The 27,702-nt window shown below is 34.9% G+C and overlaps 1 protein-coding gene across 7 annotated transcripts in view; it reads right to left on the bottom strand.

Annotated features, from left to right (window-relative positions):
• LOC105150512 (serine/threonine-protein phosphatase 2B catalytic subunit 2) overlaps positions 1-27,702 on the bottom strand; it is a 166,470-nt gene that overhangs the window by 43,034 nt on the left and 95,734 nt on the right. For all 7 annotated transcript variants that reach the window (XM_087413140.1, XM_087413134.1, XM_087413135.1 and 4 more), the window contains exons 4-5: positions 18,557-18,668; positions 10,829-10,974 (exon numbers count right to left, since the gene is read on the bottom strand). In XM_087413140.1, coding sequence (XP_087269266.1) covers positions 10,829-10,974; positions 18,557-18,668 — 258 coding nt within the window. The remainder of the gene's footprint in view (positions 1-10,828; positions 10,975-18,556; positions 18,669-27,702) is intronic.

The following is a 27,702-nucleotide window of genomic DNA, read 5'->3' as shown; positions in this document are numbered from 1 at the left end:
TAGGAAGAAAGAGATAGGGGGGAATAGAAAAGAGCGAATAATGCATTAATGCGGTCCATTCAGAAGGCCGAACTGCGAACGGGGTTAATGAAGTTGGCACGCGCAGTTGTTATAACTAATTAACGGAAATAATTAGCGATCGCGATCCCCCGCGGGTGAAGGTTTTCTGAAGGTTTATAAAGCCCCCTCGCTTTTCTCGCGGGGAACAATTGCGGGCGTTCGCGAATGAAAAAATCATTCGATTGTCGTTTAAGGGTGAAATGAATATGCGTTAAAGCGTGAACATCGGTCTATTCTGTCATTTAATTCGCACGCCCGCTGCGCGTGCAATTTATCTGATTCAATTGACAGCCAACAAGACATTGCGAGCTAAAACGTTTTACACGTGATTTCGTCACAAAAACACGTAACGACGATCCATTTAATGAATAGTAAATCAAAACTTTGCTCCAGTAAAATAAAGGGGGGTTAAAAAATATTCGAGAATTATTCAAGGTACGTTTTCGCCGACAGTTTTGTCACTTAGCGCTCGAAGTGCCCTCTGCAAGTTCCATGTTTGCGATTTATAATTCACAGCTGCGACGTAAAACGACGAAAGCGGAGATAACCGGGTGACACGACTTGCGCGATGGCAGACACGACAGTAAATACCTTAACGATGCATAATTAAAGCGGCAAGTTCGCCAACAAGTCCGATCCCGGACGCGATCGCCTTACAGCGGATTATATAAAACTTCGTCCGTCCAGACGTTGATCCCACCACTGCGAGATGGATCCAGCTCCGCCAGCCAAACACCGAGGGCTTAGCGGCTCCGGTTTTTGTGACCGTCATGGCGTGTAGATACGACAGGAAAGGAATTACGAGAAGCCGCCCGTGTTGTTCGCGACATCATTTGGTATTCATATGCCGATGCTCGCAAAACATGTCTTTGTACGTCGAGAACACAGGGAATAATGTATAACGGAGGAGAGTGAGAGGGAGGGAAAGTATCTATTGCATACTGCATGGTGCTCTGTATGTCTCTTTATGTGTCGGGAGTAACCAAACAAGATTTTATAAATTAACATGTTCATAATGCGGATCGTATAATACTGAAAATAAAAGAGGAAATAAAGAGTCGATAAAAAAAAAAGAATCATATTCATATATATATTCATATATTATGCTGTTTATACGAAGGAGACTATATTCAACAGAGAAAGCAGCTTTGCAACTGCTGTAAAATTCTTCAATATGATTGGTTTATACATTTAGATTCATAAGGAACCAAAGACTAATCGTATTAAAGAATTTTACAACAGTTGCAAAGCTACTTTCTCTGCTGAATGCAGCCATTAATATCGGAGTTGTCACAAATTCCTCATTCTAAAATTCCGTAACTTCTCTCTCATTTCCTTTCACGATTTTCCCAAAATTTAATTTTCAATAAAATTTTGAAATTTTGTGTATTTTCTTCCTGATTTGAAAACCATTAAATATTTTGTTGAAAGATCAATTTAACACAGCAATGTAAATTACTATTAATTGAATGACACTGTTTGCATTTTTAATTTAAATTAGCATTCCAAAACTGCGTAGGTGATATACGTATGTATAATAAACTTCTTTAAAGATAAGAATTTTAATTTTTTAGAAAATTTTGCAAAATTTCTCGATTTTTTCCCGATTTCCCTGATTTCCAATTTTGTGGCAACTCTAAATATACATCCTCTGTGCCCGATAATGAAACATTACACAATCAAAGAAATGAAAAATGTATCCCGAAACAACGAACGTGAGAGAGAGAGAGAGAGAGAGAGAGAGAAGCTTCAAACTCTTAAAATTCTCGTACCACGGAAACAAAAACACGAAAGCTGTCTGCAAGCATTTGTCCTTGCAATTACCGACTTCCGAACGTTTTCCGATTTCGGAAAACCAGAGGAGTTGGCGAAAGCGTTCGACTAATCGCGTAAATGTTGGATCGAGGAAGGAGCGAAGACTTCTTCGGTGTCACTTCGATTTTCTTCCTCACCCTCGTCTTCTCTTCTTCGCTGTATCTACAGCCTCGTTTTCCGCGATTGTTCATGTCGGAAAAGAAGTCGGGCGATCATGAGACGAAGACGGGCAAGAAGTGGGTTAACTATCGCGCGATCTCCCTCGAGAAATAGCTCGTAATCAGGAAAGAGTAGACACGGACGAGAATTCTCTCTGCTTACTTTTTTACTGTTTTTGTTCTTCAAAATGCTTTGAAATTATTTGAGGACTCTACGTTATTAATCTACAGAAAATAGGTATAAGTAAAAATCAGGCAATGTGTCTTATTTAGGCTTCCTCAGATAATTTTTTACGTTGACATAAAAGGATATTGTGTACTTACGTTATACTTTGGTACACAGAAAGAACAATTTTACTGAAATTTATAGAAAAAAATAATAATTTTGTTAGACTATTAAAATAATTATATAGGAAGCATGATAAGCAATATTTCTTTATATATGAAGTTCAGTAAATACAAAATGTTCTTAATATATGCTTGTATTTTTTAAATTCTTTGGAATGGAATCTCACTCTAAAGAATCAGAAAACTAAACGTTTTGAAAGTTGAGTCTTGAAAAAGAGTGGCTCAATTTTCAATTTTTAAGAGTGAGATTTCACTCAATGAAATTCACTTTAAAAGTTTTAAAAGTTTTGTAATATAAATACATCACATTTTTAATATCTTGGCTCATTTCTCTTGTCAATTTATATTATTAATGATAAGCAACGTTGCAAAAAATACATTCTAACAACTAGCTTGAGAATCCTATATATATTATTTTGATAACCCAACAAAATTATTTTCAGATCTGCCTAGCTAAAATTTTACTTCAGCAGAATCATTCTTTCCGTATACTAATAACGAAATAGGATTCCTAAAAATCTTACATCATTGGACACACGTTCTCCTGATTCTGAAAGATGTCACTTTTTTGGGTTTCTGAGGATTCAGGAAATGTCCGCAGTTGGAAACGATCATTAGAGAATTGCCGACGTTCGTTGCAAGATGGCTTTTTCTTTCTTTCCACTCTTTCGCGCAGTTTTTTTCCCCCAAGTATAAATGAACGTGACTGAGGATTAAGCCTCGGGAGATTATTAATTGCTAGATATACTATCCACCTACGATCGCAGCGGCTTTTTACGGAAGCGTGTCACGAGGCTCGTTTACGTCGCGATCGGTGCAGTAAGCAGAAACATGAATACTTTCTGTCGTGGAAGTAAACAACTACCCGTATCAGTTTTTAAATATTTATGAAACGTAGTTTGTAGAACGATTTGTATCTCACGACCTTACGTGTGCGCGCACTATATGTATGCGTGAGTAGCTTTATGTTTATCTACTGGCATCCGTACGACAAATAGCAGAAAATTATGCAGTTCCGAATGTCTATAGACATGATTTACAGTTTTATAATCCGACAACAACAACATGGAAGAAAACCCTCTGTGGACTGGATACGTGATACCAGAAAAAAATTGCAAGCAAAGCACAATGAGAGAAAAGTGTTTTAGTATTTGTAATTATAATTGTTGTTATTATGATTATTATTGAGATATAATATTAGTAATAATAATTATATATCTAGTTCTATCGAGAATATATCTATGTATATAGTTGGCACCGAAAATTATTATAAACTATAGTAATTTCAATTTTATAGCAATAATAACCAATTTATATTTAAATTTTAGTGTCAACTATATATATTTGTTGATCGATCGAACTATAGTTATTATTACTAACATTACAGTAGTGGTAGATAATCATCATAATTAATATGTAACTATAGTCACAAATATAAAAACCTTCCTCTCAGTGTATTTTTAAATTTATGAAAATTTCTTTCTCCAAGGATATGCGCTAAGTTAAAACAATTATTATTATCATTGTCAATATAATGTTACAAAGAAAAGATGTTTTGTTAGGATTCTAAAAAAGCATTGTAAGTAAGTATAGGTTATCGGATACTGCATATCTTATCTTTTATGACGCTCAAACCGAAGAAATAAAACTAAATATTTTAAAAATGAATCTCGTATAAATTATACAAACTTATTATGCTATCTTTTCTTCAACTAAAAGGTTAGATTCCTGGAAAATTTGTATTTTTTAATTATTTAATTTTCTCTATCTATTTTAATTGTTATATTAAGAAAGTCAGTAATCATTTTAAGGTGATAGTAATATTATTATAATTTTCATGCAATAAATCCTTTTGAAGTTTTTTATTGAAAATATTTTTCGATGTAATATCCTCATATTAGGAACCAACAATTCTTTTGAAATAAAGTTAATATTTTGATTTTTAATCTTCCAATTAGACAGTAAAAAGCATTTTAGCGCTATATTTATTAAAATAATAGTCCAACGAGGAAAATACGAGTTATCCTTGTTATCTTTTCTTCTTACACGACATTCAAAGAAATCTCCCCACATTAAAACACTTTACCCTACGTTACGCAAATATACTTATGGTATTTATACGTATACGTACTTATACTAATTATGTTTTTTGCAAAGATTGAAGATTAAAGTGGAAACTTTGCGATGTGATTTTCTTAATTTTTCCCCTTTTCTCCGAAGAAAAACGCCACGAAGAAAACGCCATGCCGAGTCGATTCATTTTCAAGATTTTTGCTCCGACATCCCTCGTACCTCTCCGCCGATCCTTTTTGCTTTCGCGCTGTTTGTTATTATTGCACTTGTTAAAAGCGGGTCCCCGTCGTGACACGCATACACGTGCATACACGCGCATGCGAGGCGTGCAAGGCGATTAACTTAATAGCGGCGCGATAGCACGAGCTCGCTCGCTATTTAAAGCGGTCCCCGGAACACGATCACATAAATCGCAAGTTTTCAGCCGATAAAATGCACGCGCCGCCCTGCACGATCCTATCCTTTCCCTCCTCTTCCCTCTTCCCTCTTTCCATAAATTAAACGGAGCTAATGCGCCACGACCGATACGAAATTGGATGGCTTTAATGCAGATCTACGGCCCTCGCGCGATTCCGAGATTAATGCCAATCGTTTCACGATGTTCATTTCAGCGGAGCCTTTAAATCGTTAACGATTAACCCTTCGTACTCCGATTTGTCCTGAAAAGAACGTACAACGTGCAAAAAATCCTCTCGTAAAAATAGAGGTTTTTAAATGGATAAATGCCATGACTGTAGCACACCTCACGAGAAAAGGCCGGTTATGCTGAAGATCATAAAAATAATTATGTACACTAAATGAAATTTCTGATTGAAAATGAACAAACCAAAAGATTCTCATCATCAATCAGAATTCTGGTTACGTCAACTAAAATTTAATAGATTCAATCAAAAAATTCTAATTTGTTCATTTTCAACCAAAATTCCAATTAATGCAACTAGACGTTTTTTTCTAGTGTAACGTTCGATTTGATTGCTAAAACGTCAAAATTTTTTACAGCATTTTCGTCCTACATAATTATTTTGATAGTCCAATAAAATCATTTTCATTTTCTCTGAATTTAGCTACCTTTTTAGATACTTCAATAAAATCCTTCTTTCGTATACAAGCATACTTTTCTTTAAAAAATATTGTTTTAGAAAAGGAAAATAAAAAGTATTGCTCAAATGCTCAGAAGTCTTAATAAGTTCATTATTTTTATTCCTCTGTGGTCCATCTCACAAAGGTATAACTAATGTGTAAATTTAACTGACTATACATTGTTGGATTTCAAAGAAGCAATGGTAATTCAAACCCATAAGTTAAATAATTTTGTTATTCTTAACTTCCATGTACGTCAAAATGTAAATCAATTCATTCCTGTAGTTACTTTCAAAGTAAACATCATATTAATGTATGCATTTAGTGAATAATAAATTAAATTTGAATCAAATTTAATAATAAGAATCTTATAATTCAAATTTAATACATTTTCTTCAATTAAATTGTTTAATTCTATTGAGTTTATTATTGTTACATATTACGTGTTAAATGATTATATTTATAATTATTAACTTTGTTTCATTCAAAAAATTAACAATATATTGGTAGCGACTATCTTCAGAAACAATTAGAAATAATTCAAATTGAATATAATTTGACACACATTGTGGATTAACAGAATAAAATTAAAATTCTTTTTAGGTCTTTTAAGCTCTTATCAGCTGCGTATCTTTAGTTAACTGTCTATTTACTTAAAGGTTAAATGAAATACTGTTGACGAAGCCACACATGTTTCGTGATCTTGTAAGAATTTAACACAACTCGCAACGTTTATGCAAACATACGTCACGATCTAACGTCTTCGAAACTATAGATGCGTGCTACTCTAAAAATACGCTCATGATTTATTTACTGTACTCGAGAAAGGTTAACGGACGAATATCTTGATATCCTCACACATACATTGCAATGAGGCATGAGCTTTTCGAATCCTGCCTATGGAGTGATGGTCTCATGCGTGCGAGTCGCGATGAAAGATTCAGAACGATTATCCGGATAGCGAGAAGCGGAAAGGCGGTTTAAAGTGCTGCCGAGAAACATTTCCAAGGTGCAGGGCGCGTACGGTCACGTTTTACGGGCTCTTACTCGCAAAGGACTCACGATATCGTCCAACCGGGAACGTCGATTTCCATATCAAACGTCCTGAAACGCCAGCGATAAAACCGTTCGAAAATAAAACGCGGCACTCGAAATTCTGTCTGGTGACGGGCAGAAATCGTGAAACCGCGATTAGAACTTATATACCGATAATAAATTCTCGGGGAAACTTTGCTCAACAGACAAGCGATATTTATTACCATCTTTCGAGATGCTCTCGACCACGTTAAACGTTAGCAGTTGAACGATAATAATTTCATGATTCATTTTGAAGTTTATTTACCGTGAAGGGAACTAAATTATCTTAAATGAAACGTTGCATTGAAAGAGCAATTTTGCTGAAGAATCTAAAAATTTAGTTGGATACAAATCAATAATTTTGTTGGATCATCAAAATAATTTTTCAGAAATTTTAGCATGATACGCTCAGAGAAAAGGTTGCTTCGATTTGAAGAAATTTTCTTTGCTATACGGTTAAAGAAAAAATTTCTTCGAATTGTGAAAAAATTTCTGTGATTTAAATTTATTTTTTAAAATCAAATAAAATTTATTTGATTTAAAGAAATTATGTCCAAATCCAAGAAATCATGGTTTGAATGTCATTTCTTGGATTTGGACATAATTTCTTTAAATCAAATAAATTTTATTTGATTTTAAAAAATAAATTTAAATCACAGAAATTTTTTCACAATTCGAAGAAATTTTTTCTTTAACTGTATAACAAAGAAAATTTCTTTAAATCGGAGCAATCTTTTCTCTAGATGTAAGCAATGCCGCAAAATGTTTTCATATAATTGTCGTCCTATCCAATTGTTTTGATGTCCAATAAAATATTTTTCAGATCTGTATCTAATTAAATTTCTTTAGATTCTTCAACAAAATTGCTCTATCAGTGTGAAGGACAGATCTTTCCCCACGCAATTTCGCAATCGGTTCACATCCACGCAATATTCCACATTATATTTCGCTCTCAATTCTGTCAAGCAACGAATGAGACGCGTTTTTTACCGAGAATTTTTATTCCGAACATGTCACGTTCCAAATTACCAGAGTAGTCGGAGGAATTAATCTACGTCACTTTATAGCGTCGCATCATTGTAATAGCACGTCGTTTTCCTTAATTATGCCGGAGATGCCGAGAATCGTAGGATCCGTCGATCGTTAAACGAGATCGCTGCGTTCTCTCATCCGTATCTTCTACCCCGTTTCGTTCTCTTTCATTCGAATTCAACCTATCTCTCGGACGTGTATCTTTACGAGGATAGTATCGCGAGTATAAAAGCGGAACGTCCCAAAACGAGATGAGATCTCAGGCAGCTGCGCGGAGAAAATTCAACGGGATGCTGCCCGACGAACGAGCGAAATCCACGAGCTTCGATAATATGAAAATAGCGCGAATTTTTACGAGCGCCGCGAAATACGAAACTGCTCCATCGCTTCCCGTCGTCTCTCAGGCGTGTGTCGGGCGTGAAGCCGGGATGTCGATAGCCGGGAAATACGAGGTGTCACTCGGAAATTTCGATTGCCAACGTAAAACGCGATACCGCGGAACATGGAAAAGACGCGAGAAAGCTCTCGGAACGGACGATGCGCGCGTTAAGTTGAATGAGTCTTGGGGTCCAATACGAGAGTTCAAGAAATTCCAAAAGAGGCGAATCTATTTCTTGTTCATCGCCGCTTTGATGCACAACGACAAGGAAAAGATTTTGCTGAAGTATTTAAGAATTAAGTTAAGATATAGATCTGAAAATAATTTCGTTAAATCATGAAAATAATTATACAGGGCTGACTATTAGGATTGTGTCTCAACTAAATGATTATCATTTCGCAACAAGTGGATCGAACAAAACAAATGAAATCGTCGTTTTGTAGAGGAAATTTGTCAATTTCGTTTGAGCAATTGTACAAGCTAGCTCATGAGCATTAACATGAATGCAGAAAATGGCGTTTCAATTGTTTTGTTCAGTCTACTTGTTGCGAAATAGCGAACGTTTAGCTTAGATACAAACCTAATGATCACCTTATATACTCAAACGTGATGAGCATCTCACAAAAAGTTTTGACATTCATAATAACTATGTTGGAAGCTAATATAAAAATTTTTCGAATTGCTTATAATTTAACTAAAAAAAAAAATGACAAGCAATGTTTTAAAAAAATTTTATATTTCAACAATCAGTTTGAGTTTCCAACAAAATTATGCTGATGGGTCAACAAAATTATTATTAGGTCTGTATCCTCCTGTGAAATTTTAGATCTTTCAGTAAAATCGTTCTTTTCGTCTAATTATAACGATAAGGCATTATAACAAAAAGAAAACGTCTCGAAAGCGTAAGAGGAGAATAATTAGAACCGCCTTCGCCTCGAAACGCGTCCAGACGATCGCGCGTTTGCACCCCGGCTATATTTAACGTGTCCTATTCTGCACACGAGCGGATACTCGTTTTATCGTTTATCTGCGGAATCGAGAGACGCAGGCAAATACGATACCGCAATTGGAACGGCAAGATGAAAGGAGCTGTAGCCAGTGGGAGAGTCTAGCCCGCGGACGCGCGTGATCGGGACGCGTGTATCGCACGCACGCCCGTGTGTGCCGCACGCAATGCAGGAAGGTAAAAGGCGTAGGTGGATGGATCGATAGAGCAGGTGGCAGCACGTCGGTGCTCTCCCTGGTTCGCTTCCGGCGCGGCGGAGTGTCATTGGACTCTCTCAGCCGATCGAACGATTGGCCTCGGCACGATTGTGAGAAATAATAGCAAGGCTAATTCATTCGGAGACGTGGGGCAAGGAGTAACGCAATTATCAAACGATCACGACTCATTAAGATGCGATGCCGTCCTATAGTTTCTCGTGACTTGAATTCCCGACGAAAGTGCGGATTCCCCACGAAAAGTTGTTGACAGCATAAGGAAAGAACGATTTCGATGAAATATCTAAAAATTTAGCTATACGAAAAGAACGGTTTTGCTGAAGTATTTAATATAAAAATTTAGCAGAATACAAACTTCAAAATAATTTTGTTTGGACTGTCAAAATAATTATATAAGACGCTTAAATTGATTGATAGAGTATTAAAACTTTGCAGCATTATCATCAACACTTAAATATAATAATTACTATCTACATAATTATTATTGTGATAATTTAATAAAATTAATTTCAGATCTACATTGAAAGAAAAAATTGGCTGAATGTGGCATAGCATTTTTAATTAGTTGCAGTAGTCAATTTTTGGTTACGTTAGCTTATCGAAATCCTACACTGACATAGGCTAACGCAACTAAAAATTGGCTGCTGTAATAAAAAAGTGCAATCAATTAAAAATACTATGCCATATTTTTATCATTTAATTTACTGCAGCAGCCATTCTTTTCTCTCAGTGTAGTTACATTTTTGGATACTTTAGCAAAATCGTTCTTTCTGTGTATAAATACACTAAAAAAAAGAAGGAAAGTAATAATTATCACATATTAAGTGAAATAATGCCAATCAAATGTTCGGTTAATATAACTAAAAATAATTTTTTACTTTTTTTAAATATTTAAGTATTATCAAACGGTTGGTTATATTGTATTTAATAAAACTTACTAAAAATATTCAGATATATATATATATATATATATAAATAAAATTATTTTTAATTACATTAACCGAACATTTGATTGGTATTATTTCTCTCAATATTTAGCAGCTATTATCAAGCTCTTTTCTTAGTGCTCAAATCTGAAAATAATTTTGTTGGATCATCAAAATGTAGGATGCTCAAATATGATGAGTCTGCAAACAATGCAAAAATCTTTTTTTTATATTCTAACAACCAGCTTGAATGTCTTACATAATTATTTTGATAGTCTAAGAAAATTATTTTGTATCTAACTAAATTATATATCGAATTATAAATTTTTAGATATTTTAACAAAATTATTCTTTCCGTGTGAAAAAGCAATCTCGAGTTTAAATTGGACAATAGTCAAAAGACACTCTTTTCTAAAGTTTCCTGAAAAAATTACGAGGAAAAGGATTCGATCGAAGGTACTGAAGACAAAATAAATATCAATGAGAAGCTTCACAAAGAACTCTTTTATCTAGAAGGCACTTATTCTTTATGTCAAATGTTAATTCTGTACCAACAAAGCTTGGCGTCACAGATTCATTTATGTACATTTTAATACAGAGTTATTCAACATCGTGACGCGAGGCACGCAACAACTGGAGCACATAAAGAATTTACTTACTTTGCGAATGTCTTCTAAATTGTGAATTTCCGGCGACAGACCACCGTGTACGCAGAGGAACTGTTGGTTCATGAGGGCGGCGAGCGGCAAACAATCGAAGGCATCCATGCACGCGTCGTACACCCTCTCGGAGTATTTTATTTTACCTGGAAAGCAAAAAAGAAAAAGATGTCCAAAATTAAAATAACATTAGAATATTAGAACTTTGTTCATCATAAAAGTATTTCGTAATTTCTATCAGAGCTTTCAATGTCGTTTACAATGATCGTACGAATATGTCGAGGACTACTTTCGTAGCTCCTTTATGAAACCAGATGAGAACATTGAGAACGGAGTTGACACGTTTAATCTGACGTTCGGTGAAAAGGTCGAGATGGAGGAGGAAATAAAGGCGACGTGAGGGAGTCATGAGGAAAGATCCTGACAAGCGAGGCGAAACACGCATAGTCGGGCATGGACTATTCCGCGAACGAGTCGTAAAAAGAATGGCGGACACACGGGGGCTCTATTTCACGTCGCAATCCTCGCGGAATAATGGATACTCTCTAGAATACGGAGAGAAGCCGGCTGGTCGTCCACGCCTGTTCTGTGTTCCTGAAATTTCGCAGCACGTCTCTCCTCCTCGCAGCTCTTCTCTCTCGCCATACCCACGAATGCAACCGACAGCCCGCTCGTCTCGCGCGAGCGATAAACCGCTCCGGCAGATAAGATCCGGAGCGGGTAATTGTTGTCTTATTTCTGGAGTAAAACGGACCAATTCTGTGGTACGGGTGAAATTCGTGTTTTCTCTTTTCTCTTTTTCGATTCCAAGTTCTGATTACTTTTATAACTAACTCGTATGACGCTGTTTCACATGAAAATTGTAAAACTTTAACTCTCAGAAGGATATCTTAGTGAGAAGCTCTCCTCGAGCCATCGCTCTCTGTTTCTGACATGTTTCCTGTTAAATGTGGCCTCGGAAATTGACGTAAAGCGAGCTGTATTTACTACATAGAAGGAGGATCGTCGAATCACTGTTCGAGGTGACGCGCGAAAAGGATTTCCTACCAATAAAGCGGAGTAATCTCGACAGGATAAAGATTTGTCGGCGCTGAAACTAAACGGATCGTCGCTCGAAGTTGCCACTCGAGGACCTTCACGAGATCTCGCAAATGAACGACCAGTTGGTGGACGTAGGAGCCTCTTTGGGGTTGCAGATTGAAGTATTGCGAAACGGATGTCTGTAATATCGCGCCAAGAACGGATTCGGCGCAGCTCTCATGTCTCGAGATTATTAAAGTAGAGAGAAATAAAGAGAAAGACACCATTGTGAGACTGTTGTCTAACAAAGATTAATCGACAACATCATAATTAAATCGACAGATAATTAAGGCAAGTAAGATTAATTGTAAATAATATAGAAATTCGATTGAGGTCGACTAAGAACGATTAAAAGCAATCTGAAATAAATTTAAACACAGATTATCGAACGAAACTCTTATTGGGTGACTAGAAAATATACAGGGTTGCGCATGAAATGTCACATCATTAAATTGTTTCCAATTTTCAGGTCTTGATGCACGGAAAGAATGATTTTGTTACGTATCTAAAAATTCAACTAAATATAATATAAATGTGAATATAATTTTTTTTGGACCATCCAAATCGTTATGTAAGTCACTTAAATTGATTGCAAAAATATTAAAATTTTTTGCAGCATCGTCATCAACATTTAAACATCTCACGTAGTTATTTTAAGTCTTTTTTTTATTCCTGCAACATTAGACTTCATTAGAATTCTCTTTCTCGCTTTTGTCAAATATCAAATATACACATCTCACTCTAAGTTCCAAAAGTATATACTAGTTCAGCCTTTTGATGGCCCAGCAAAATTATTTTTAGATTTGTAGCTAGTCAAATTTTTAGTCACATCAGCAAAACCATTCTTCCCGTTTAATTAATCCTAATTAATACTGTGATATACAAAATTATATTCTATCAATTTCGTTAAAAATAAATGAGTTAAATATAAAATAGTATAACATTTGTGCGCCATCCTGTATCTTGTAATCCATTCGCAAGAAGCACGCAACGACTGCTGATCTTCACAAACAGTGTTTTATTCTATCCTCGTGACTATTACGCGGAACACACGCTGCGTACCGCGACAAAAATGACGGTTCTGGCGAAATCGTTGGCGAATTAATTGCGCGTTCGTCTCCCATATTCGCGGACAAACGATCGTTTTTGGCACCGAGATCCATTTCGAAACGACATGCCATAGCGATCTTGGCGCGCGGCCATCGCGTCCCGGCTTCTAACGCGAAAAGCGTGCGAGCGACAAAATCGTTCGGAATAATGTGTTTCTCGAGCTCGAGCTTCGGCATGCGACTATCAGAAAATCGCAATCGTTAAGTTTCCAGCGTCGTGCACTGCTAGATGGAGCCAGATAAAAACAGTTGCAAGACAATCGCGAAATAAGCACTGTATTCTCATGTAGATTATAACTGAATATAATAAGATACAATATGTAATAAAAATATATAATAAAGTATAATATTTTAGTATTAGTTCTTCAAAGAGCTGATATGTATAGTTCAAAATTTGTAACACCGTGCAGTCACGACAAGTAAGACTCATTTAATTTTTGATAAATGAAAGACACTATAATTAATTTTAAAGAATCAAGGTGACATAATCGCAAAAGAATAAATATCAAATTTACTTTAATAATATCAATAATTTAAATTTACAGATGAAAAATATAATTGAGTGAGTCCAATAAATCCATCGGTTTATCAATTCCGGTGGGATATAAATGAGTACATCCAACAGAGAAAGGAGAGTTTTGCTGAAATATCTAAAAACTTGTTGCGTTGGTGACAATGTTGAATGAAATTTAGCAACTGGCGTCTTACGAGCGTCCTACATAATTATTTTGACGGATCAAACAAAATTATTTTCAAATCTGTATCCATATTTAGTTAAATTTTTAGATACTCGAAAACCGCTCTTCCCGTGTAGCTCTATTTATTTTAACATTTTCATACAAGGATCGGAGTCGCATCACCGTGTATTACGCTAGTCACGACGTAGAAAAATGATATATTTGGGATATACGAAATATACGGTGGCAAGGAGCAACCGCGCATTTATCTTGATAGAACCGATATCGAACTTTTCTATACGTCACGGTTAAGCGCGCTACATTTTTCTCGCGTCATTGTTACCCGAATTGGCAGAAAAATGTGCGCGCGGTAAATGTTGGAAAAACGTCGGGGAAAAAAATGCGGGTAGGATCGCGCGAGCATATATTATCACGACCTACTGCATTTCCCTATACAATATTATGCCTGAGTTTTACATAAGACGCGATAGGGACAAGCTCTCACATTGTTGTAATCCACAATGCCCGCTGCGGCTACATTAATTTATATAAAAATAAATATGTACGATACTCTGACAGTTTATCGGAGTTATATAAAAATTTCTGTTGCATTCGTTTTAAAGAGAAGGAAATAAAAAAAAAAAGAGAGAGAGAGAGAGAATCACCGCCGCGCTACCCCCATTTCTGTGCGAGCGTGCTATCGCGACTTCGTATCGCGAGGAAAAGCTTGAACCGCTTGGAGATAATCGCAATTTTCTCGATCGGCTGGCACGTGAATGTCGGTATAATACATAGCGGCGGGTAACTAGGCCGCGTAAATAGGTGGCTGCGAAAAAGAAGAAAACGTGGAGAGAGACGCGGATATGCCCTCTGAGCGAGGGCGCACCCTCTCGCTAACCCCCGTACAGGGGCTCCTAAACGTCCGCCAATAAATGCACGGCAAAAGCTCCGTTAAAACGATGATTAAAGCGCCGGCTGGTAACGTGCACGCGCGTTGGAATTTTCGTGGTTATCGCGGTTATTAAACGCGCGCGGAATCGGGGTCACGGTGCGTGCGCGAACGAGCGAATTTTTGTCGGGTGAACACCCCCTCCTCCCCCCCCCCCTCCTCGTCGGGTGACTCGCACTCCGCTTAATATCGCAGGCGGAAATGGCATTACACTGGTTCTGGATGTAGGTACGTAAGAGGAAATTAGAACTGTTCTTCAAAACGAAACCCCGGGCACGAGAATGGACCCTAAGCAAGGAGAGTGCGTGAAGATGAGAAGTGAAGTCCGTGTTGTTCCTTCTTGACGTTTACTACAAGATAGCTTTTTTTACGTTTGCAATAATAATAGAGCTGTGAGGGTGGAATATAAAAGATGACGGGAGGGATGTATACATCATGCGGGACTGACGAGACAATAAAGCAGTATAAAACGTTTAATAATACATAAAATGTTTTTAGAGGCAGTTAAAAGTGCTATACGACGAATTTATGTCCGACGTTCGTATAATCAAAGTATCATTAGGATACCGGGCGGATTTACTTGCAAGATATAAGTACGTCGTAAATAATATATTATTTTTCACTTTTAAGTTTTAAGAATAAAATGAATTGACGTAATTTGAATTGACTTCCTGAAATAAATTGCTGATAAATTAATCAGACTGAAAAAAATCTGATAATATACCAAAATGTATTTTGTTTGCGTATTGATGAAATATTTAAATGTTACTTAATGTATAATAATAGTAATTAACTATTTAGTAATAATTAGAAAAAATAAGTTTTCTGATTATCGCACCAAAAAAGTGACAACTCTTTTTGATGGAAAAAATAAGTTTTTAAGTTTGTAAAGTACATGAACAAAAAATAACATATATGTTTAAATCAAATTTTCATAGTGATTAATTTCATTCAGGCAAAAAAAATATCTGCTGTTATTTTCACTGGTTTATTCTTTTGAGAATAACCGTATAACAATGTATTATTAACTAAACCAAACAAAAGGATGAACACATTCATCAGATGGTAAAAAAATAAACATTTTAAAAAATGCAATAAACAAAAATGTATTTTTTAAATACGCGAAAAATATTTGTAATTTTCGAAAATCACATTTAGTTTCACATTTCTTTTTTAAAATTTAAAAAACGATAGATTAATTAATACTGGACCCAATTAGAGTGACGACGAGCGAATAGCAATTGTTAGCAGATGAGACGACAAAAGTGTGAATGGAATGCTTGTATTTTATAAATCTCATCAGTTTAAAAAAAAAGGTGACTCTTAGTAATTCATTTTAAACAATAGTGACTTTTAGTAATTTATCAAAAAAGAAACATAAGTGACTAGATGACAAGGGTGAAATTAATATTCAGAAAAGTAAAATTAGCTCTTGATTGGTGTTTAATTAATTACATTTACCATAACGTTTAATTCAAATTATTTCATCGAAAAGCACCAAAGCTTTATAGCATTTTCGACTGTAGTGAATTCGAACGTGGGTTAAATTAATGATGTTACATGCTCTACTATTGGCTGATGTTACATGGTCTACTAATAGTACGTAGTTAATCCAATCGAGATCGGTTCAAATCTATTACCGCTATTAGTAATTATCATCTAAGTTTGATTATTATTACCAGACATTTTTCAGTACACTAACCAAACTAGGGACGTTTCAGCCCTAATTAGCTTCGAAAAATATTGTCCCTTCGGATCTGTCGCCGCAAAGATGTCGATGCATCCCTCGCAATGCATAGCTCGGACACTCGCGCATTAGAAACAGGCGGCGTCTCGCGGAAAAGTGTATCGATCGCGGAAAATTGTCCGATACTAGGTCAACCTACGAGTATTTGCAAGGCGCCCCCGCTCTCCGTCTCGGTTTCCCCAGTCGCGTCGTTATAACATTTACGATATGAGCGACAGGACGAGAACGAGTCGTAATATACGGCGTGATTTCCTCGGTATGATGATGCAGGCAAGTACCGTTTTGCAGTTTTCACTGCAGAAAGCGCGGATTGAACGCGGAGAATCGTCGGACAGGCGTTTCGACTAAAGGCAATCGTTCGATTTTTTCGCACGTCGAGCTTTCATTTACCAGCTCTACGTACAAACGTACAAATGTATGTGTATAGATGGAGGAGAGGATGCGAGATGAGCAGCTGCGTCCGACGTTAAACATGCCGCAAATCTGGATCTTCTGGTATCCATGCGTATAAATTGCACTAGGGCAGAGCCCACGTAATGTAGCGTAAACTCACGCGATTAATGTAATCCTGAAGCTCGTTGGTTGCGAACAAGCTCGAACTTAAGCGGAACAACAAGAGAGCGAGAATCGCAAGCGTTCCCTAAATGCCCCGGCCGGGTTCGGCGAATGTAACGTGCTGCCGATGTCCGGCGGTTTACGATCTCGTAACTTATCCGACGTGGGGTACACGTGATCGAAGGACTGTGGGGACACACGCAGGTCACAAGGTCGATATTGCACACGCAATACGAGTTATCGCTACGATCGAGTCTCGTTATTGCAGCTTTTTACTGCAACATGGCACAGCATAAGTATAACACATATCTTTTTTTATTAATTCCAGAAAATTTTCATAACATAATTTTCTACTTTTATTTTATCTAAACGGGACAATTCTATAGTATGTAGAACGAAAAAAAAAAAGTAATGTGAATAATATAAATTGTAACAAAACTGTGAAATATGAATCGTTTAAAATGATATTGTCACGCGATGGTATAACATTTGTACTCTCAATACGATGCGATGGCATGAAAACAAATATAAAGATAATATAAATTAGCTCCATTACGAATTCTGTTAATTAGGTTAAATATATTCCCAATATTACGCTTACACAATATTCTACAAAACAATATGTTTATTTCTGCATGCATTTAAAATTAGATTCCAATATTTATGCATGAGGATAGTTTATTTAGGTAATTAATAAATAATACGATATTAATATTTTTTTATACAAAATCGATAAACTACACAAATTTACAGCAAAATTCAGCATTATTTTCAACTAAACAAGCTATTTTTTACAGATTTTCTTTAAAAAACTATGTATTAAAATGCTTCACAACATGATACGAAAAGATACTAAAAAGTAAGTTGAAATGAAAAAAAGTTCAATACATTCGTGACTACTGATCAAAATTTCAAGATAACAATTTGACTTGCATCGTTTTTAGCCTCGAAAAAAAAAATCCGTAAGAAACACCTTATTTGGTTTAAAGTAGTTTAAAAAAATATTTTTTGTAAACTAGGGTTATCTTTATGGTTAACATTATGTTTTCTTCGTCGTAAATGTATTCATCTACGAAACTTAACGATACTACATAAATTAACGATTACAATTTTTATTCAGCTTTTGGTTCTTTCTCGAGAGCTATGTTTTGTTACTTAGACCGTAATTACGACACACGCGTGTATGTCAGGCGCCGAAGCTCGCGATGTAGGTAGGTAGATGAGCTGCATAAATTTCGCCGCCGCGTAAAGCTAATTCACCTTACGAGGCAACACCCCGTCGTAACTAACGTGGCGGAAGACTTAATCTGAGTCGAAAATTATTAAACAGGAAATAATTTCTTATTACGGCGCAAAACAAAAGCAGGTCACGGCTAAAAAGCGTGCAGCACGGGGCGATATAAAAGATTCAACGACGCGGGGAAATGAATATTTCGAGATCGGAGGGAGAAAGAATAGACGGGCTTTCTTCCTTGCAAATTTTTGAAGGAATAAGAAAAAGATTTGCAATCTCCATAGATTGTAAAACTGCTCGTTTATGATATATTTTGTTAAATTATAAATATGAATACGAGAGAAAAGCTTACTTCCTCTCGAAGAGGGTTTACTTACATTCCTGCTTAAATGTGAAGTATTCCGTGAGATGACGGCACTCGTGGTTACCTCTGAGAAGGAAAAGTGTGGTTGGATGGCACAATTTCAGCGCCCACAGGTACAATACGCACTGAAACAAAAACGAAGACGTACATGTTAGCTAAAGGTAATTCACCGTGTAATAACGCTGATACCATTTCGTAACCGTTAGATATAAACTAACTTATATATATATATGATCGATAATATATTTCGAAATAAATATTTTTAAAACGTATTTATTAGGTGTTGGAATTAATTCGTAGCGTTTTTAATGAAAGAATGTTATTTATTTCACATGAGCATTAAAAAATACATTAATGAAAGTACTTCCCATCACTTGTAAAACGCTACGAATTAATTCCAACACCTAATATAAAGTATATAATGTTAGAATTGTCTTTTATATGTCTCTGTCAAAATGTATAAATTAATTCATTTCTGTGGGTAGTTTTAAAGTAAACAACATTTGTGTTAATGTATGTTCTCAATAAATAATAAATTTTAATTTTCTTGAGTTAAATTATTTAATTGTTTTACTTTAATTAATGACATATTGAGTAGGAGCAGTGGCAGCTTATAGAAATATTTAAAAATAACTCAAATTAGGTATAATTAGACGTTATGAATTTAAGTATTCTGTTAAATTTAAAAAAAAAATGGTAATTCAATCTCTTGAGTTAAACAACATTTTGTTATTTTTAACTTTTATGTATAAAATATAATTTAATTTTTGCATTTCTATAATTATAACGTAAATAGTGCACGCATTTAATAAATAATAAATTAAATTTAAATTAAATTTAGTACATATTCTTGAGTTAAATTGTTTAATTAATTATTTTAATTTAATTAATGACATATTGATTAGAGCAATAGCGACCTATAGAAAAGATTAAAAATAATTCAAATTGAATATAATTCAACATCATGAAATTAATAGTGTAGTTATAAAAGAAATTAAATTGTCAATAAATTATTAATAAACGATTTATTAATAGACTGAATCATAAAAGAATGTTCGAAAAACGATCAGTAATATGCTAAAGAATCTATTATAATGTCAGCTTAAATGATAAAAAAAATGTTTTGCGAGAAGAAATGGAACAATCGCCAAAAACATAAATATTTAAATCAGCTTGCGATTATACTGTATCGACAATAACGCGATCCTCCTATTAAATCGAAACAATTCGTTAGTCTCCATCGAGCGGCTCCAATCGTTCGAAGATCCCCAATTTGATCGGCATTCCTCCGCTTTAATTGCAGAACTTCCGTGTCGACATGAATTCGAGCGACGTACAGCCAACAGATTGCATCGCAGAATGCATTCGGACCTCGCGAGATTCTCTCCGTAATTTAACGTGCTATTAATCGGTGCATCGGTCGAAGAGAGATGAGAATTAAACTCACAACTGCTTAATTTCCTACTCTCTTCTCTCCTTTCTCTCTCTCTCTCTCTCTTTCTCTCTCTCTCTCTTTCTCTTTCTTTCTGTCCCTTTTTCTCAGTGACAACGATGCCATTAATAATCCTAAAACGCATAATAGTGTTTAAAAGTAAATATTTTGGCAATGGAGACCTTGCCAGCAGTTCTCTCATCTTGCAAAAATGAATCGGGTAGCGAAAGCTATGACTTGCACTTGGCTTGCGTTTCGTGCACTCGATAAAAACATATTGCATAGTTGCACAAGGTATGCGTATTGTAAACAGGATGAAAATTATTTAATAAACGCGAGAATTGCTCGCCAAAACTCGAGAAAAAATATATAATAACAATGTGTAAATAAATCACATAGAGCTTGAATATATAAGATGTTATTGACTGTGTGTTATAAAATAATGAAAGTATGGATAAAATATTGAGTATCTTGCCTCGATCGTGAAATAAAAATTCGAGTTTTGAACTATTCTTCAATGGTGCGATTGGAATTGTCGGAATTTGGCTGTTATTCGGGGCGAAGTGCGTTACGCGCGAATGCATCACTAATTAATATTATTCGTTGTAACACACAGACCACTGACCCGCATTAAATTGGCAATGGCCGTTGCTAACGAACGGCGGATTTCGCACGAATTTTGTGTCCGCGCTAATTAGCTCGCTCGCTCGAATGTGGCGGGCAGTAATGACGACTCCATTAACTTCAACACGGTTTTGGATAGAAAATGGGGAGGGACAGGGCGCGATTTCGTCGGGCCTTTTATGTGGTTAACATTTGTCCCACATTCGTTGTGCGCGGCTATTTAATAATCGTGGATGACGCGGCTCTTTTAAACAGGCTTAATTGCGCGCATGAACAATGTGAATTAAAGCTTTTATAGTCACCGCACGTTCGTCGACAATTTTCTCGCAATATGGAAAATTCGAACAATCTTGATATCATCAATATGCAAAATGCAATTGTATCAAACGCAAGATTTCTTTACCCTATCAATTTTTTAATAGCAATTTTAATAGAAAATTCAATGGAATCCAATATTTCTTCTCATAATTTTTCAAGTTTTCAACGTATTTCGAAAATTAAATTTCTATTCAACGATATAATAACAGTCTTAAAATGAAAAGAATAAATTTATCCTTCGGCAGGCAATTCGAAAGTTTAATTTTAGTAACACTCCACATTTTCAATCACTTATGACAAAAACTTGTTGATATTTCATTATTTTTAGAAAATTATTAAAAGATTGTGAAAATTAAGTTAAAAGTAATCGAAAAATCAGTAGACGGAGGAAAGATGTCTTAATTTTAGAGTTACACAAAAAATTAATTAAAAAATGTAACACTGATACAATTTGCAAGCAATTACATTTCTTCATTAAAATTTATAGCATGTCAACAAATTAATATGTTTCAATAAATTTAACATTTATAATATAATTTAACATTTATGATACATTAATAATATTATTTATAATATTTAAATTAACACATTTAATTAACACATTTTTATAAAATATTTTTAACAATATCCAATGTGATAGATACATAATAAAACGATACAGTGTGGAATCTCTAAAAGATTAAAGGCAAAATGAAAACCAACTCGATATTATTATTCATCCTGGAACGATTTTTCTCTTTTAAAAAGTTAATCTTTGCCTAACCTACTGAGGAAAGGATAGCTGAGTGGCCCTTCCCAGTCTTTTGCGACTGCAGAGCGTAAAAGGGAAGAAATCTTCGAGAAAAAGTTGAAAATTATTCTAGCATCGCGGTCTTACGTAAGGTGAAACAGATGTGATTGCGATTGAAACCGCTGGACCGGAACATTTAACCTTTGTACATCAAATCGATACCATGGAACTACCCAACATCGCATCGCGGCTCGACTCAGTGGGATAGAGGGAAAGAAATGTCACACATTGGTTACATAGGATATTTATCTCCCGCTCTCGCGTCTCACAGGCTCGCACATCGTGGCGATGGTTAACACGTCGGCGGTGAGGTATCGATACACAACGCGGTTTTTTCAATTTTGCATGACGCCGCGCTCTTCCGAGAGCGAGATAAATCCTCGCATCCGTAAAAGCCAGGGCGCCGGCAATTTTTTTTCTTAGACTTTCGAGGTCAATTATTTTCTCCCTGCTGACCCGATCGACTGTCTACCGTCGTCCGTCCCTCGCGTCGTTCCGCGACCCTTCTTCCTCCACCATCCCTTTGCGAAGTCAACGGAGCGGCTGCTCGTTCTCGCCTTGTCCCGGCCGCTATAATTACACGCGAGGGCCCTCATTGGCATTGTAACGAAATAACGCGCTCGTCCTTCAGATTCTGCCGCGGATCGCTCGCGAGCGGCACACTCGTGCTCTCCGCATCGAATATATAGGTCCCTTCTAAGGGCCATCACACACAAAATGACGTGAGCTGTATAAACATAGCATAAGACTGCTGGGCCAATAAACATCTTCTGCAAATCAATATGGCGTCTTTTTGTTAGATAATCATTGATCTAGCGGTCTTGTGCTATGCTTATGCAGTTTGTCATTTTGTGTGTGGTGGCCCTTATATGACGATTGTGCGAAACGCATATAAACATAGATTGACAATCGAATTTGTACATAAGATATGTATAATTATAATTCTTTTTTATTTTTAATTCAAACTTGTTAAATTCATTCGTTGTCCAAATTAATAATATCTTCTTCAAGGCGGAGAATCCATTTGCGTTTATATTCCAATGATGTTCCCACAGTTAGAGAAGTACTCTCGAAACTCTTCAATTGAAATAGTCAAGATGCCGATTGAAACTTCTTTTTCCAACTTAACAAAGATTTGTACTACTTAGAAACACGCTGCTTTATCTTCGTAAACATTTTTCAATGTTTTCATAATTTCTTGGCCATTCTTTTAAAGATTCTTTTCAATAAGAATTTTGATAGTGATTCCTTCAATACCACTTGAGATATTCAATGCAATAAAAAGACGCCTTTGCTAAATGAACAATTATCTATCATATATATATATATATATATATATATATATATATATATATATATATATGTATGTGTGTGTGTGTGTGTAAAATTTATTATTCGTTTAATATGCTATAGTAATAAAATTTAATAGACTGTAATTAAATAAAAAAATAGAGTATAAATTCAATTTTTCGTTGATAATGATGGACTTTAAAGACATAGTCGTTTTCTTGCTTTAAATTTTAATAATTAAATTTAAATATGTAAAAAATAAGTAAAATATAATCTATAACAATAAAAATTATAGTATAACTATAGTATAATTTCCATGATAGTAATGATAGTGAAAACTATGACAGTAAAACTGGTTGTTAAAGCTTTCAAATGTGAATTTTCTCAAATTTTTATACACTCTGGAACATAAAAATATACACTAAAGTTCAAGTTAAATTAATTGTCAAATTTAGTAATTAATTTAACAATTAACAATTTTGAACTTTACCTACTTCCACATTCTCTAAATTGTATAATTGTATAATTTGCTTTTCTTATAAACGTGAAAAAATTATTCAAGATAATTTGAAGGGAACTTCCTTTCTACAGCGAAAATGATTTTCAACAACGAAATAAGATTTTCAAACAAACGATCCAGGAAGAACGAAACCTCTGTATTCGTATTTTCTCTTTAAACTCGGATTCGACCTCTATATCTCTTGGGATGATCAAGAGCAAGGGTTTCTGTCGAACATGTCGTCGGAGAAAAGGCTTCTGCCATCAAAGAAGCCATCGGAATCACAGGTAGAATATTGATCTCACGGAGATTTAACGTATCACTATCGCGTGTACACCATATACAAACACACACATATACGTATACTAGAATATACACGTACACAGGTTATGCGGTATCGCGCGATTGCGTACCTGTGCTTCAATGACATACTCTCTTAAAACGCGGAACGAATCCTTTCTCCACGCCAGCTATCGAACGAAGCATCCTTGAAGGATTGAACATTCTCTGAGTGCAAGAAGCTGCGCGACAGAAACCTTTTTCACCAGAACGCACGCGGTTTCGATTTATAATACCATTTACCAGTGGGCGAAGGTAGTCCATTTTCTCCACGAGATACTCCGTACTCTCAAATATCGTGTAAAATAAAGAGAGAGAGAGAGAGAGAGAGAGAGAGAGAGAGAGAGAGAGAGAGAAACTACACTCCAACTCTCGTGTCTTGTGGATAAATCAGCGCTCACGTAACACAGTCGTAAATACGATCGAATCCGCATCTGCACTACAGCAAAATTATCCTTCAAGGAAAAAAATACCACCGACACACCGAGAAATCTTGTATTTTTGCGAACGGAGAAAATAAAAATTGTACATAGAAAAAGTCTGTTAATAGTAATTGTTCGGTTAAAGTAATAAAAAATGATTTTATTTTTTTTAATATTCAGTAAAAACTATTAAACATAATAATACAATCAACTATTTGAGTTAATAATACTTATTAATGTTCAGAAAAATAAAATTATTTTTGATTATATTAAGCAGACATTTTATTGTCATTATTTCATTCGACATTTGGTACCTAATATCAGACTCTTATTTTAGTACGGTCTAACAATCGGACAAAAATAATTTCTTTAATATCAAAGATGAAGTGAGAAAAATACAATGTAATTAATTAACGTTATTAGTGTTTATAAGAATAACTTACAATTCGAGTAGCAACTGAAACGAAAAGAATGTTCGCGGGAAAGACTCTATATTACTGCGGTATTACTTTGTTTGCTCGGAAATATGTATCAATCGATTATAAAAGATTCCATTAAGTTCATCAGTTTGATTGGAAACAGCAATTCGCATACGGCTTTGGACCGTCGACATTCATTCGCGTGCGTCATAAATCTGACGGCATCCGTGCGCTCTTCACAACGACGACATGCTGTGCCTTGCATTATTCAGAGAATCCACGAAGACGCAGCTCGATCTGAATAACGGCAACCGTGGAATATATCAAGAGATTTTCTTAAAAAGAGCCATCTTGCCCGCATGAAATGTACTTCGCGGAGAATATATTTAAATCTTGGGTATACGCAGCGCACCATGTGTAATACCACGTACAATATTGGATTGTCCTCTATTTCTTCCGTAAATTTCTACACTGTAAATTGCTGCGTAAAATCCTGGTAGTTTTCGTTACGAGTCAGAAATTATATCTCGCGAATGTTTGCCATAGTTGTTTTTTTTTTTCAAATAAATCAATGAATGAGATTACAAATAAAAATAAAAATATTATCTTGAAACTAATAATATTTCTTTTATTCTGAATAAATTAAAACAGACGAGTAAATTCCCGACGAAAGACGTAAAATCTTGAAAATATGAGATTACTAAAATCTTGAAAATATAAGATCACTTTTCTTTCCAAGTATATTTAAAAACTTTACGATCAATGTTGAACTTGTAGTATCATCGACTTCCTTCAAAAATAGAGTCCTGAAATTTCATCTTGTTCGAGATATCTACGCGTCGTCGCAGTGAAATTGCATTTTGTGTATCATGCGGTTTAGGACGATCGCACTAAAACTATGTAGTTTCTCCCCTGCCTCCTGGAATTTGCAAAAGGAAACAGTTCGTTACTTTAAAAATTTCCCGGGACACGCGAAAGCATCGCGAGAAAGGAGCGAGACGACGCTCTCTATTTCGAGTCTCTTCTCGCGCATTTTCTTGTTCCTAGTAGCACGACGGAATATTGCATTATGCTCGACATGAAGCGAACTCGCCCGTGACGAAATTTTATCTCGCAAACTAGACTACTCGTGTCGGATCAAAGTTGATTATTCGCGCATGCTTCGAAATTACATTTAGGAAAACGAGCATAATACTTCCGAGTAACAAATGCACTGTACGTGAACACGTGCAGGAGTCTTCCTCTCTTGACTATTGCGTTTTCTATATTCAAAGTGGAGACTCTTTATTTGAGAAAATCCAAAACGTATCTATCTCTACATGGAGATATCTAGCCGTTATATTTAAATAAAAAGGTCTTCAACAAAAAATCGAGTTTTAGAAATAATAAGATGCGACTAAAGCAAACAGGATATTGCTTTTCTGGGTAATATTGTTGACATGCGTAAGATCGTTGACATGAAATTATACTTTTACGTGGAATTGTAGACAAGAAATTATACTTTTACGTAAAATTGTTAGCAAGAAGTTATACATTTCTAATTTTTAAGAATATGTATAAGTTGTTGTCGCGAAATAATCGTGATTATTATAATAATTAAATATATATTTAATCCAATACATTTGTTAACTGTTCGATTAAAAAAACATCAGAATGAGATTAGTCATTTCCCAGTAACTTTTTAGGACGTTGAATCCAGTTTCCAAATTGCTCCATCACGTCATAATTTTGAGAAATTGCTCCATCACGTCACAATTTTCAGTTAAAATTGTAATAAAGGGATATTTTATCATATTATAACTACGGTATATGACATGCCAGAGTTTTATTACAATCAACATTAAGTATGCCGTTAGAACTTTCAAACGAATTTTTTAGTATTGACTCTCATATCAAAATTAATAAGTTTAAAATCATTATACGAAAGATCTTTATACGTAAATTTTTACGATAACCCAGACATTTTCATATTTTGATATCCATATTGAATCTGTCATTTTAAATTTGTCAATTAAGTCACTTTTAATATCGGATTATTTGTATTCAGTAACTTAAAAAACTTTTAAGTTTAAATAAATGTAATTAGAACGCATTTGATAAATAATCAGTAATAAATAATCAACAATCAATTCACAGCTTTTCTGTAAATTTAACCATGAATGTCTTATTAACCACACTTGACACTAAAAAGTCCTTTTGAAAGCTGAAAATCTCAACAACTTAACTTTGCAATAAATTTTCCAGCTCGTCACATATCATACTTATATAGTATAACAAAATATATGAAACATATGAACAGCTCTTTTTAGCAACTTTAATTGCAAATTTCTCAAAAATGTAACGTAAAGCAATTTGGAAAACAGATTCAGCATCCAAAAAAATAGAGAACATGATTAGCCTTGTTTTGATGTTCAAAAGTTATTTCTTATCGGACAATGTAATTGATTGTTCGTTTTTAAAGATCAGAGTTTTCAAAAACTTCATAAATGTTAATAAGCAATTTGTTAATTAGTAATTTTAATGATCTTTGAATGTGTCAGGATATTTACGACAATCGGGTAGTACCAAAGCAAGTTTCTCATTGTCAGAGAATTAACGATTTTATATACTTTCGCTAAGCTGAATAAGTGAAAGCTGGATAAGCGAGCAAGCGATTTAATAATAAATTAATTAGAACGTACGCTAATTACAAAATCCGATGAGTGAATGCTCTCACATAATTCTCGAGATGAAACTTTCTCCCCGACAATCAGAATAAAGGGATACATTTTCATTTACGTTTGTCCTATTAATATATTATACAAATGTACATGCAAATAGTACAGCTACACAGCATATATGCGGAAAAGATGCGGTATTGTTGAAGTATCAAAAATTTCAACTAGATATAGATTTGAAAATAATTTTGTTAAAATAATTATATAGAATGTTCAAACTGGTTGTTACAACATCAAAACTTTTTGCAGCATTACTCGTCATACTTGAGATTCTTATGTAATTATTTTAATAGTCCAACAAAATTATCT

Source organism: Acromyrmex echinatior, chromosome 14 (genome assembly GCF_024713525.1).
Source record: "Acromyrmex echinatior isolate Ae372 chromosome 14, ASM2471352v2, whole genome shotgun sequence".
Taxonomy (NCBI): Eukaryota; Metazoa; Arthropoda; class Insecta; order Hymenoptera; family Formicidae; genus Acromyrmex; species Acromyrmex echinatior.
This window is presented reverse-complemented; position numbering and strand designations above follow the sequence as displayed.